We start from the raw sequence: 14047 nt of genomic DNA, 5'->3' as shown, positions 1-14047 counted from the left end.
GGGAAGCTGTCTCCATATCTGTTTCTGGTATCGTTTATTTGGCTGAACACTCTGTGATTGATTGGAAGGACTGTCAGGTGAGGAGAGTAATCACCTGGCTACAAGTGAGCTTTCATGGTCACTGGAATTGAGTCCTAAATCTTCGCTACACGTGTAGCGTGTTGGGAATGGTTAGTTTCCACACACACCAGAGCTAAAGTGAAACATATCCAAGTCACATCGTATTCCCATTAGGCTATGAAATCACTTGGTTGTCAATACTCAATATATGTAGTTATTTTTTCTTCAACACAACCTTGGCAGCCAAATGTCTATATTTCATAGACTAAGGACAAAGACAAAACCTCACAACCTACAATGGGAGAAACACACCATTAAATGTCTAAGGACCAACACAGCCTTTATTGCTTTCTTTCAAAAGAATCCATTGAGCTCTCTGCATCACGGACGCTCTAGAGAAAGACATGTCAAGGGGACATACAGTACAGTATAGAGCAAGTCAATGGCAAGATGACATCCACCGCAAATGAGAAGATGAATCACATGTGTTGCCAGACGTTTCCACGACTGCAGATGGTTACTGGTTGAATTAAGCAAGAATGGAGGTATAAATCATGCCATGACAACGGCCATTGGAGAGGATGACTGATTTATCTACCTGATCTGCATGAGTCATTTGCATAATTGCACTTGCTCCTCTCACAACTAGGTCAACATCACCATCAAAGCTGAAAAATGGTCAAAAATAGCTCGGAGATTCCATATTTCGCACATTTTTCAAAACATCACTTTAAATTCCCGTGTGTTAGAAAAAACGGTGTCCATCATATTTCTGACGGATATTTGTCCAAAGAGCAGCCTGATAAAAAAGTGACTATAACTTCTCCTTTAAAACTTCATATCTCTTCAGCCTCTGCACCTTAAGACGTGGCCAAGTCTGCCAGCATGGCGTCCCAGCGTGAAGGTCACGGCGCTACTGTTTCAGATGCCACCCGAGGCAGACACAGCCGCCGCATGATTGGAGGTCAATGTGTCAGGGTGCATACAGTAGCAGTTCAGGATGCAGCCGGAGACTTGGATTCAGTTTCGGTTTCGCAGAAAGTTGTTGCAAAACAGTTTCGCAATAACCATCCATACTCTCCCAACCTCAGCTATGGATGGACCATGGGCTCTCGAATCATGGGAAATGAGGAAAAATAAACATCTATGTGAAAATATTGTTGAAAGCAAAATAAACAAACTAATAAAAATGATTGAAAACAAAGCATGTGATGCGTGTTCTTCCACCTTGTCAATTCACAAGGTGCAAAAGGATTGTTTATGGCTCAGCCTTGACCACTGTGTCTGTTTCCCATTCACAGTGCCAGGGCTGTGTGTGAACATCAGACTTTTTGAGTGCAAACACTGTAACTTACGGGCCACTGGAGGCCTAACACAAGCACTTCATTGATCTGGCCATAAAGTGTATGGGGTGAGAATAACGGATTGCACCTTTAAGGAAAAAACCGACTCCGGCTCACATCTGCAACAGATCTGTTCCACACTCAAAGATAAACCTGACCAATTCCCAAAAGAGTCTTTTCCATTCAGCTCTTCTGAGGATGTTTTCATTTACAGATCCATTCATAACTCTGTGGCATTATGCAGATCCTCGGTCCATCTGTTGCAGGTGTGCCACACTTAGAGCCTAAGACCCCTCACATGGACTGGGTCTGACATTATCATCTCTGGTCCTGAGAAGACCCCTGCTCTCAGTGGCTGCAGTGCTTATATTACACATGCTTGGCAGCACCTAAAAACCCTCTATCTTTGTATCCCAAGAAAGCCTGACACACATGAGCCTGTCCTCAAACATGAGCCAGCCCCCAACCCAGCTCACCGTAATAAGAACTGCAGTGGCATCTTTGGCCCGGGTCCACGGGAGGTGTGGAGTAGACACCCGACACCGGGCGACGGGACACAACCACCCGCCCACCCGCCCCTCGTGACCACTGTTTGTAGGGTCAGAACGTGGCAACCGTTGCCAGGGTGGGAGTATTTATGAGTGATCGGCTTCCAGAGACCCCACACAGTGGCAAGCTAATACGTCCTCCCAATGGGAGAACAGGAGACCAGTGTGAAGAGAGGCAACTGACAGAGGGCACAGCAAACACCGCGATAACTCAAGAACCCAGGAGGGGACTAAGTGGTGTGAGGGCGCCCCAGGCAGCAACTGACTGCCAAATAGTTCTGGTTCCTGCCATTCCTCTGGTTCCAGCTCTGGCCCAGGTCTCTCTCCATATCAACCACACCAAACCCACAGCAAGGGGCCTGGGTAAAGAGTGAAAGACAGGGCTTTGTGCTCAGGTGATTTTGTACCTGGAGGAAGCCAATGGAAGAGGGAGTCTGAAGCTGAATTCTCATATTCCCATGGACCCCTGCCATTTTAACAATATTTACACATTTAAAGTACAGTATGTAGAGATACGTACAGTATATGGGACAACTCCACAATGTTCATGTTGATATACCCTCATAATTGCACACAGGCTATGTAGTATCTCAAGACAATTCAAGATGATGAAGCATTATTTAGCCTCAGACAAAGTAAGAACCAACTATGTAATTTATCACACTAAAAACATCAACATATGCAGAGCACTGTGAAATAAATAAGGCATAACCTTATTACAATGACCTCAGAGCTTCTGCTGGAGATTAATGCTCCAGCAGCATGCCGTGCATCAGATGAAGGAATGTGTTTACTGGATGTAATGGGGACAGCAGTAGAAGAAGCTCTGGCAGCTGTGAGCTACCAGGAAAGGCTTCCTGCTGCTTGACAATTAATCACCGACTCTCAAAGGACCATGGGAAGTGTAGTTGAATCAGCGCTGGCCTGAATTCAGGAAGTGTGTTAGGGTGCGAAGAGGCAAAAGTTGTGGGACTGTGTGGCGTTTTCAGTTCATAAACGGCTGAGGTCATTTTCAGGTTAGCTTTTTACCAATATGTCAGCTGTTCTACAGTATGCTATCTGCCTGCTTTAGCCAAGAAACGTGTGATACAAAAATATCACGTTTTCAGTCTTATGTAAAGGTAAAGCAAGCTGGTATTCAGCAGACACATGTATCCAAATCAACAGGGACTCAAAGGCAGGTTTGGGAATCAAACCTACGCTGACTAGGCGATTTGTATTACAATAGGTGATCCTTGATTTTTGCTCCATTTCAACCCTCCCTGGCGATTTTGGTGAAATTTGACCAACTTTTCAGTTTCTGATATCATCCTAGCAATATTCCTGACACTGTCCCCTAGCAACATCCTGGATACCATCCTCCCAAAATCTTGGATGTTACTAGGATAGTATCAGAATCATAAGTTGGTGAAATTGCACTATGTGATGGGTTTTCCAAGATTCCATCACACATACAAAAAGCTCATACTTGTGTAAAATGGGTTTACACAATACAAATACGTGGTTGTTGCTGACAATAATACTGAAAATACCGAATCATGCTTTGGTTTGATGATGGTGTGTATGATATAAATATTATGCGACAGCTTCTATTGCAATACTGCAGACCATTTTTAGACACGCCACCTGTACTCTGGCTACCAGCACAGTCCTCAAATGCCTTTCCCCCTCCCTCTTTGTCATTCACAATCACAGAGACTATTTCGGTCTTCATTTGCATAGCAAAGACGTTATATAAATCCACTACAAACAAGCAGAAATGCCACCCATGGATTCCCAATAGACAACAGTCCCCAAAATAAAGGCGGCTTGGACTCTGCCAAGGCCGGCTGTCCACCCCTCTCTCGACCTTTTCCCTTCGTGCTGATTTGTGGGCTGGACGCAGCGAGGTGTGCGGGGAGGTCTTCACGCTCGGACGGATTGGCTCTTAAATCTTCCCTGGGAGGAGACGGCTAATGAATGCTTCTCAGCCTGCCGGGGCAATTTACACCAGATAGCGGGCGTCCGAAAACAAGTGCTGATTCATGATTAGCGACTATGACCAGTTAGCATCCAACACGGCCCACAGCATCCCATCTGTAGTCTAGGCCATGAGAGACTCTAGACACGGAGAGCCCACAGATCAGCTATGGAATACTAACACAGAGGAGAGGAGAGGAGAGGAGAGGAGAGGTCGCTTCACAGATGTGGGCTGTTGAGCACAGTTGTGTGTTCAGGTACGAGCGTGACAGATGGGCCCGAATGAGCCAGTGTTGCTGGTCCCTGATGAGTGTGTGTGTGTGTGTGTGTGTGTGTGTGTGTGTGTGTGTGTGTGTGTATCAGCGGCGGGAAGGTCACCCTTGTCACTTTAGATTGATTAGCGAGGGCGTGGTGAGCATGCCCAGATCCCCTGAGCATTGATGAGTTATTGAACAGGCACACGGAATGTGGGCCAGGGAGGAACACAGGATGATCACTCACCCACATGAGAGCTGATCAGGTAGATGGGACGCGTGGGACTGTGACCTGTGGCGCTGTCGTGCGTCATGATGATCTTAGTGCGGGACTGTTAGTGCGTGTGATGGTGTTGCTTAGGCATGTGAACATGTGTGTTGTGAATGAATATGTGTGCATGCATGTGTGTGTACAGTATGTCAGTATGTGTACATGAGTCCTACCTGGTTGCAGGTACTGATGTCCACACCCCCCTTCAGAAACTCCAGCACCTTGTCGATGTTCCCCGCCCTTGCCGCCCGCAGGAAGCTGGTATTGCTATCCGACTGGACGAGAGAAAGAGAGAGAGAGAGAGAGAGAGAGAGAGAGAGAGAAAGCAAAATCATTAGGACACATAATCATAAATCCACCTCTAACAATTAAACTACTAATGTGGATGAACGGAGGCCAAAACCTCCATCTGCAACTCATTTTATTGCCACTTGGGAGTGCAGCATTAAACAGCACTGCACAACTTGACCTCCGGCTGCACTCCGACTCCAGATCACATATGATTGAGCTGCTGAGACCCACAACAGTCTGTTTACCACCCAACAGCCTCCGGGCACCATGGACACACACACACACACACACACACACACACACACACACACACAGACACACACACATCTGCTACCAACTGTCATACTGTGCAACTGGATGTAGGCTAAGTTATTTTTAGAGACAACATGGGGATGTATGCACTTTAGGGAGCAATTATTGGTACTTTTGTATTTAAAGTCCTGCACTTACTGCTGCATGGGAAAGTGATTTTGAAAACATATGTGAGTGTGTGTGTGTGTGTGTGTGTGTGTGTGTGTGTGTGACAGGACATTTGACATTCAGCTGCAGTTTGATCCCCTCAGTTCTCCTGGATGATGTGATCAACTCTGCAAACACAGCGTATGATTTTTGAAAGAGCAATGTCAAACAGAGGTGACTGAGCATACAGCGCGCACATGGATCTGTAGTGATACGTTATTATATGTTGTCTCACCTACTGTACCTACCCGAAGAGTACAAAATAGACGTCATCTAAAATCACATAACTGCAGAGTGTAGCCTACTGTATAGAATAGCTATAGAACACAGACTAATCCTCTGAGAGGACTGCGTCTATCCTACAAAGCTCACGACTCCTCTCGGTAGATTTCACAGAACAGGGCAGACATGGGTGACGTAAAGATGGAACCAGGTGCATCTCTTTTCCCATTCATTTGTGCTGGGGGCAGCTTTGCGGCGTTGCGTCTCCTCTCAGACCCACACGCCAAACACCGTCCCTCCCTCTTCCTCCTCCTCCTCCTCCTCCTCTTCCTCTCTGCGCCTCCTCCTCCTGATGAGCCACTAAAGCAGGTCATTCTGTAGCGCACAGCGGAGCCACATAACAACACACTCTCACCACCCACTGGGAGCCCAGCTGGACTCACACACGCCACACTGCTGCTCTACACCTGTCAGGTAAGCAGCGCACACACACACACACACACACACACACACATTGACTGGGGCTTCTCCTCTTCTCTTTTTTCTCCCTCACCTGGGCTCGGTTTCTGTCACTTCCTCTTGTCAGGTAAGTTGCTCTGTACAAAAGCATCTGCCAAATACCTTATTTATGAGTAGGACTACTGTAACTAAATCCAGCAAAAAAACATTTACCAAGTGCTCTGCTTTTTCCTTCTCTCTCCCTCTCTCTCTCCATCTCTCTCTCTCTCTCTCTCTCTCTCTCTCTCTCTCTCTGTCCTGTTGTCTGTGTCTGGGTGCCCGTGATCCCTGTTGAACCACATCCCCACTGTTTCCACTCCGCGGCGACGCCACATGAATATTTCAGCACGCCACGCTTCTGACCCATAAATCCCTGCTGTCGGCTCGGCCCCTTTGACTAGCAGAGGAGGACGCTGGGGGCCAGTGACATATGTGTGTGTGTGTGTGTGTGTGTGTGTGTGTGTGTGTGTGTGTGTGTGTGTTGCTGTGAGTGTATATGTGAATATATGTGTGTGTGGGTGTGTACCACGGGTGTACAAAGTCACCTCTGTGTGGATAGCACTTGATCTGCAGCACAGCAGCACAACTCCAGTGGTGGCTACAGCAGTAAAGAGCAGTGCAGTAGTAGCAGTAATAGCAGCAGTAGCAATAGCAGTAGCAGAGGCCAGGTAGCAGTACGTATACGCAGGCAGGCAGATAAGGGAGCCGGTGAAGGGAGGGCCAATGCTGCAGAGAGAACTGCACTGCATCACTCCCGGCCCTGACGAGGCAATCTGTAGCACAGCAGAGAGCCAGCAGGACGGGCCAACACAAGTGTGAAAACCAGGCAAGGGAGAGGGAGACAGAAAGAGGGTGTGTGTGTGTGTGTGTGTGTGTGTGTGTGTGTGTGTGTGTGTGTGTGTGTGTGTGTGTGTGTGTATGTGTGAGTGTATGTGTGAGTGTTCAAAAACAAACCGATAAAGCTGTAGCCTAGAACTAGACAGATGTGGACAGAAGGAGAGCTAGACAGTTATATACTTTCAAAATGAATGTGCTGACAACACCTCTCTATGTCCAGATAGGGGCAACATAGCTTGTGTTGTTGCCAACACATAGCTTTTGTGAGTGCTTTTGTGAGCATACACAGTATGCGCTGAAAATAACACAGCTTGTGTTGTCTTTTTAACACATTTCTATGTCCAGATACTAGGGACAACACAGTTCATGCTGCTTCCAACACATTTGTTTTGAGAGTAGATAGATACAGTAGATAGATAGATAGATAGATAGATAGATAGATAGATCACTTAGAGAGGTAGGTTTCTGGTAAAAACCTGACCATACAACCTGACAAAGCCTCTCTCCATGACCACAACAACTGCATTGCACATTCCCCTTTGCCTGAACTAATCACAACTTTAAACTGTGACACTTGATACTGTGTATCTTCAAAAGGGAACCGAATCGCTCTAAGATTCAACACAACTCACATGAAATCTTTTCCATCACTCCTGACCATGAACGAGCTCAGTTCTGCCACAGGCAGAAGCAGGAACAACAGACTCACACAGTCACACACACACACGAGGCTTCACAGGGAGTTGTGGTGGCACCACATTATTATTCAAGACATGCATCAATTATCCTCTCAGTGGCACTTAAGACTGTTTGCAGATAACGTCAGCCAGAACAGACTGCTTTCCTATGCAGAGCAGTTCATAGTGGACAGAGGGGGAAAATGCTAGACTGTTCTGGAGGAAAATGCTAGACTGTTCTGGTGTGGCCCACATAAACACCTCTGCACTATGTGGATAGTAAACCCACAGTCCTCTCAACAAAGGGTCATTCTAATATCTCGATGCTTTTGTTGAGGTATTTTGAGAAAATGAAGCTCAAAACAAGCCTCAATATTCATAAGAATTTTCATTAAGATTCCCACTCCTAGGTACAATGACAAGAATTCCAATTACCATTCAGTAGAAGAGAAAACGACACATAAACAAAACAAGGTGCCAATCTAGTGAACGAGACTAGCATCCTTGCTGAGACAGGTGTACATTGCTGCCTAAGCAATGCTAACCTTGTGCATTACATTATGCTGTGAAGAACTGCGTAGTAATAACAAAAATCCCCCCCTCTCTTTTCACACCCTGATATAAAACATTCATCTCCACAGTGCCTCCCTGCCCTAATCAGTGCAAAGGGAGAGAAGTGTGAGGACAATTCCTAAATAATGTACCATAGCGTCTCTGGGATGACTACAGCCACACTCCACCCAGTAACGAGGCATCCCCCTCATCTTCCCTGGGTCTCGCCTGTTACCATGACAACCGTGTCAGTCGTTCAATAGGCCAATGAAACCCCCCTCTCCCATCCGACTCTTCCCCAGTTTCTGTGTCCTGATGGTGGGGGTAATCTCAGGGAACTGGGGCTATCCACACAGCCCCTTGAACACATACTCAAGATTGGGCACAATGGTACAATAGCATCAATAAATAAAGAACAATAAACAAACACACAGCAACTCTAATGTCATTAATATATTAAACATCACTGGTTATGTATTCATAAATCAACTAGCCTAATAATAACAGCAACAACAATACTGATGGCAATAATAACACTAAATACATACTAAATAAAACTATTAAACTTCATTAAACGCACTGTGCACTACACAATAACAAATCTAACAAACAATAGCCCAAGCCACAGAAGGCTAAACACGACGAGGTAGCAAAGATCATCTGTTTGACGTTAGTGCTGAAAGCAGGTGCTGTCTGGGGTGATTCACACGCCGCACCACACCACACCACAGCCCGTCCACTGTGCGGGCGCTGGAGTCGTGATTCAGCTCACGGGCTGCAGGACGCGTCAAGGTTGCCTCTGCAGCCCTCACTTCCTCCTCTCTCTGTGCAGCCTGCAGAGGAGACGAGGAGAGGAGGAGAGGAGGAGAGGAGGCGAGGAGGAGAGGAGGAGAGGAGACGCGGGCAGTGAAGGCTGAAGGATAAAGAGAGCCAGTGCGGCACGGTTATGTAAGCTCGTCAGCTGTGTGCTGGACCAGGGAGAGAAAACTTCACTTTACTTCAGCCGCACAGGTCCTCACCTGCTCCTGCACCTCCCACACAACACCTGAGAGGAGTGTGCTCTGCTGCCTTGTTCAAGGTAGTGTGTGTGTGTCTGTGTGTGTGTGTGTGTGTGTGTGTGTTTGCTTACAGTATATGAATGTGTGAAATACAGTGTGTACTGTATGTGGTGAGCTGTGTGTGTATAGATGTGAAGTGAACCAACTAAGTGTGTGTGTGTGTGTGTGTGTGTGTCTGTGTGTGTGTGCTAAAATGTTTGTGTGAGTGAGTGTGACAGAGAGTCTGTGTGTGAGATATGTGTGTGTGTGTGTGTGTGTGTGTGTGTGTTGTGTGTATTAAGCACCATCTAAATGCCACTTAAGATGCCCGTGTGATCCAGTCATCACTCACGGCAACGCAGATGTCACTCGTTCCTTCCAGAGGCTTCCTGGCACGCTGCACACACACTGCAGCAGACAGCGAGGCACTTTAAAACAACATGCCACCCCTCCACACACACACGCACACACACACACACACACACACACACACACACACACACACACATACACACTCATACACAATCACACATACTGTAGATATGCGGCACATACAATACACACATCAGGACACTAGTGCACGCACACACACACACACACACACACACACACACACACACACACACAATCAAACACAGGCCTATGTCTGTACATGCAACCATGCATACACAAACGAATCATGCACACGACAAATGCACATTAACCTACACAGTGTGTGCAACACACACACACACACACACACACACACACACACACACACACACACACACACACACACACACACACACACACACACACACACACACATACACATACGGAGAGCAACTGTGCTGATGTTCAGCGCTCCATGGAAAAGCACAAGCTCACGTGGAATAACTGATGCTATTCTGGGCTATCAGAACACCACATGGCATCCTGAGTGTTTACCCAGAGTCTGGACTCCACACAGCAACCAGCACTCCAGCAGCTCATCAGTTCACCCATTTGTGTGTGTGTGTGTGTGTGTGTGTGTGTGTGTGTTTGTGTGTGTGCAAAGGGTAAGGGTAACCGTTGTGAGACAGGTTACCTTTTACCGACTGATAATATGTTGTCGCAATGGAAACCCTGCTCAGTACAAGAGGGGCCGCAGGTTCAGAAATGGTCTGTCTGTCTGTGTGTGTGTGTGTGTGTGTGTGTGTATGTGTGTGTGTGTGTGTGTGTGTGTCTGTCTATTTGTATGCCCCATCAAATGCACCACTACAACATCCAAGATGCATTTCAAGTGTCCAAACAAAACTCCATCTCCTCTGTTTAACACTCGGTCCAACCCTGTAGGCACTGCACTGTGTTGCACTGCACTGCACTGTGCTGTTGGAGGCTGCAGTGGGTGCCAGAGCAAACAGCCTGCTGTGCGTGCAGTGCATGGAGACAACCTTGCAGTCACCTGTCAGCCCTGGTCACTGACACAGCACTGATGAGACGGCTCAGCGCCACCACTCCTACTCATCACTCAGCAGTCACACACCGTGAGAGATGCGCTTTACACTGCAAGAGCATGCAGCCCCTCCACAACATGAAAAGGCTTCCTTTTACACATGCACCATATCATGTCTATCCACTCAATTAATCAATACGCAAGTATACTGCACGTCTGCACAACACACTGACTGCCTCTACAGATGCATTTCTGCACAGGACACTGGCATTCTTGAATTTCCCCTTGGGGATCAGTAAAGTATCTATCTATCTATCTATCTATTCACATTAATCTACACATCTATTTACATGAGAGTGGAATATGAATGCTTCATCAGCCTCTACGTATATACAAACAGACCATCAGCTTTTCTGTCAGTCTTTAAAGTCGTGTCTAACGTTTCCTATCATTTCTTATCGTTATCGTGTCCACTGTCCGGCCATTGAGAATAAAGGTTAAACTGCTTGTCACTAGAGACTGGAGCGGCACACTGCTGCTATGCTGGCGTGCCGTGGCCAAATGTCCTTCATCATGCAAATTAGAGGACACCGAGTTAATCTGCATCGCGCCTGATCTCGGAGGCACGCCCTCACTGGTGAGACCCTAGGCAGGGAGTCAGACAGAGAGAGAGGGAGAGAGAGAGGGAGAGAGAGAGAGAGAGAGAGAGAGAGATGTGAGGAGAGGAGTGTGAGAGAGAGAGAGAGATGAGAGGAGTGAGACAGGAGAGGAGAGGAGGGAACGTGTTGTACCCTCTCTGAGTCACTTGTGCCAGAAATAACAACCCCTGGGTTCAGTCATCCACTGAGAGGCCATAGAGAGAGAGAGAGAAAGAAAGAGAGAGAGAGAGAGAGAGAGAGGAAGAGAGAGAAGAGGGGTGCCTGGTCCAGGGTCACAGGTCAGCTGTAGTGGTGGTGTCTATGCCTGTGGGCCGGTGACGCAGAGGCACCCAGACACTTTTTATGGGTCTCTTTAAAACAGCAGCAGGAGTCAGGCTGCCAGGAGTATCACATACACACACACACACTCACTTGCTAATATAATCTCAAACACACACATACATGCACACACACACACCTTGTCTGTACACTTTTTTTTCCATTATTCCAAGGTGTAAATAGAGGCCAAGGCATCATCTGGGGGACAGTGGCACATGAGATATTGGTTATGGCATTACTCTGTCACACACCGACTAACAATCTGTTATGCATGTCTGCTCTGTCTTGGCATTTTCTGGATCTTTCATATCTCTACTCTGAATCCACCTGCTCTCTCTCTCTCTCTCCCTCTCCCTCTCTCTCTCTGTGTGCTTGTGCATGTGTGTGTCTGTCTGTCTCTCTCTGTGTGTGTGTGTGTGTGTGTGTGTGTGTGTGTGTGTGTGTGTGTGTGTGTGTGTGTGTGCACGTGAGTGTGTCTGTGCGCGTGCGTGCGTGTGTCTTATTTCATTAATCATCTGGAACAAAGCAGTCATACCCCGGCAGACTCAACAATAATCTAGACCTGTCGCGAGGCTGTCACGAATTGAATTGCTTGCAGAGAGGAAAACGGAGAGAAAGAGAAAGAGAGAAAAAAGCCCAAAGTGCAGAATAGGAGAGCAGAAAAAGCCCAGTCAATATCACCTCCATCCCCCCAGGGTGTTTGTGTGCTGCAGTCCAGTCTGTGCTGATTGACAGCTACCTTTCAAGAAGGTCAGCATGTCAGTGGACAGGCATGTCTCAGGAAGAAAACAAACACCTGACCAATTACACGACTGGTCCAACAGAAACACCTGGGCCTACCTGGCCCGATCCAACCTCTATATGAGCCACATAGCAGTCACCTACCCTCTACTGTATCTCCATACTCCAGTTCAACATGAAAACACATATTAGCTCTTTGTATATTATACAAAAATGCAATGCGGCATTTAGCTAAAATATGTTGATTTAGATATTTGAGAAGAAACATAGAAATAACACTGACTGGATAAAAACAGACACAATGTAAACATACTGTACATGAATATTGTTTATTTAACATGGAAAGAAATAAGCAAAAAATGGCAGCAACCGTGTAAACTGCAAATTGTGTCCACTTCTGCCATACGTGAAGGCCTACTGTATGTCCATGTGCACACTGTAACTGACACCTACCAGGGAGGTCAGGGCCCAGCAGAAGACTGAAGTGAACCTGTGTGACCTGGGGAGGCATAAGGGTGTGGGAGGACACTCTTAGGCTGTTCCCAAAACAGTCTTTTAGTCTCTCACACGGCCTGCCTGTTGCACTGTCCTGACCTGTGAGCCAAGCACCCTTTAAGAAGACCTGCATCTGCAGGAAGAAAATTCCATGGCTTCCTGGTCCGGAATGGTCAAATCAGCGGGTGTGTTCGATCTTCCAGCGCTGTGTAGATCTCTCTGAATCTTTCAATACAAACATGACTTACGTATAGCCAGATCTGCGTAGCGCTGGCTCGATCGAACACGCCCACTGATATGACGATACCAGACCAGGAAGCCATGACATTTTTATTCCTACAGATACAGGTCTTGTTTTAACCTCTCTGTACACTTTCAAAGTTTACAATACTTTCAGACACACCAATATAAAATACACAGGACACCAGAGTGAGATACTGTATATCACACCCTATATCAAGTATGACATACACGAGGAGGTGATGACGTGTGCACTAGCAAAAGAGAAATTCTATCTACTGTTCTCAACTGTCATCATGTCCCCTATACCAAGGCTCCTTTACGTCCGACATAAGCCACATGTCGCTGTCGCTCCTGACAACCAACGACCCTCATGACGCACTGCCAATCATCTCAGGAAGATATCAAAGGCTCTGACATCAGATAGCCTCTACCAAGACGTCATCTCATTAAAGCACTGCCCCATATCAACACACCGCACCCATTCTGACCACTGGAAACCACACCATCACAACTCAATTTATAAAAAAAGGACAGATGTCTATGCATCTCCAAGGACTTCCAAAAAGCTTATCTTCATATACAGTAGGCATTAAAAGTACTAAATGACGTCAAAAATCATACGAGACGTAGGCTGTCTCTTGTGCATTTCAACGCTATATTGTCGCTAATCTTACTGACCCGACCTCAGTCCAGTCAGCTGGTGTTCGAGCTGCCCCGTCCCTTTCGCCTACGTCCCCCCGCTGCTTACCAGGACCCAGGACTCGTGTCCGTCCCCAGAGCTGTAGACGTCAGCGCCGGCGTCCTGGACGGACACGCTCTCGCCGGCCGCCTGCGGAGGCCCCTCGCCCCACTGCTCCTCGTGTGACGCTGCGTTGCCCATGACGACAATCCATAGAACAGGGCTGGAGCCTCACGCCATCCAACTCCCACTAGCACAACTTCCAGACCGCTCCCAAGCAAACTCCAGAAAAAAAAAAACAATTCCAATCCTTTCTTCTTCCAAACGCCTCCCTAACCGTGCGTCCACAGCTATACCTGTAGTGTTATGGAACCATGCCAACTCAGGAGCTGAGATACGTCCCACCTTCTTCTGTATACGTGCGCACGTTAACAGTGTGAGACGTACGTATACATAAGTGTATGTGTGTGTGTACGTATGTATGTATGTG

General features: G+C 47.1%; 1 protein-coding gene across 1 annotated transcript in view; it reads right to left on the bottom strand.

Moving 5' to 3' along the window:
- LOC134060472 (ankyrin-2-like) overlaps positions 1 to 14047 on the bottom strand; it is a 121192-nt gene that overhangs the window by 64584 nt on the left and 42561 nt on the right. The window contains exon 2 of the mRNA XM_062517201.1: positions 4609 to 4710. Coding sequence (XP_062373185.1) covers positions 4609 to 4710 — 102 coding nt within the window. The remainder of the gene's footprint in view (positions 1 to 4608; positions 4711 to 14047) is intronic.

Source organism: Sardina pilchardus, chromosome 16 (genome assembly GCF_963854185.1).
Source record: "Sardina pilchardus chromosome 16, fSarPil1.1, whole genome shotgun sequence".
NCBI classification, from domain to species: domain Eukaryota; kingdom Metazoa; phylum Chordata; class Actinopteri; order Clupeiformes; family Clupeidae; genus Sardina; species Sardina pilchardus.
Note: the sequence above shows the minus strand (reverse complement) of the source record. Positions and strands in the feature narration are given on the sequence as shown.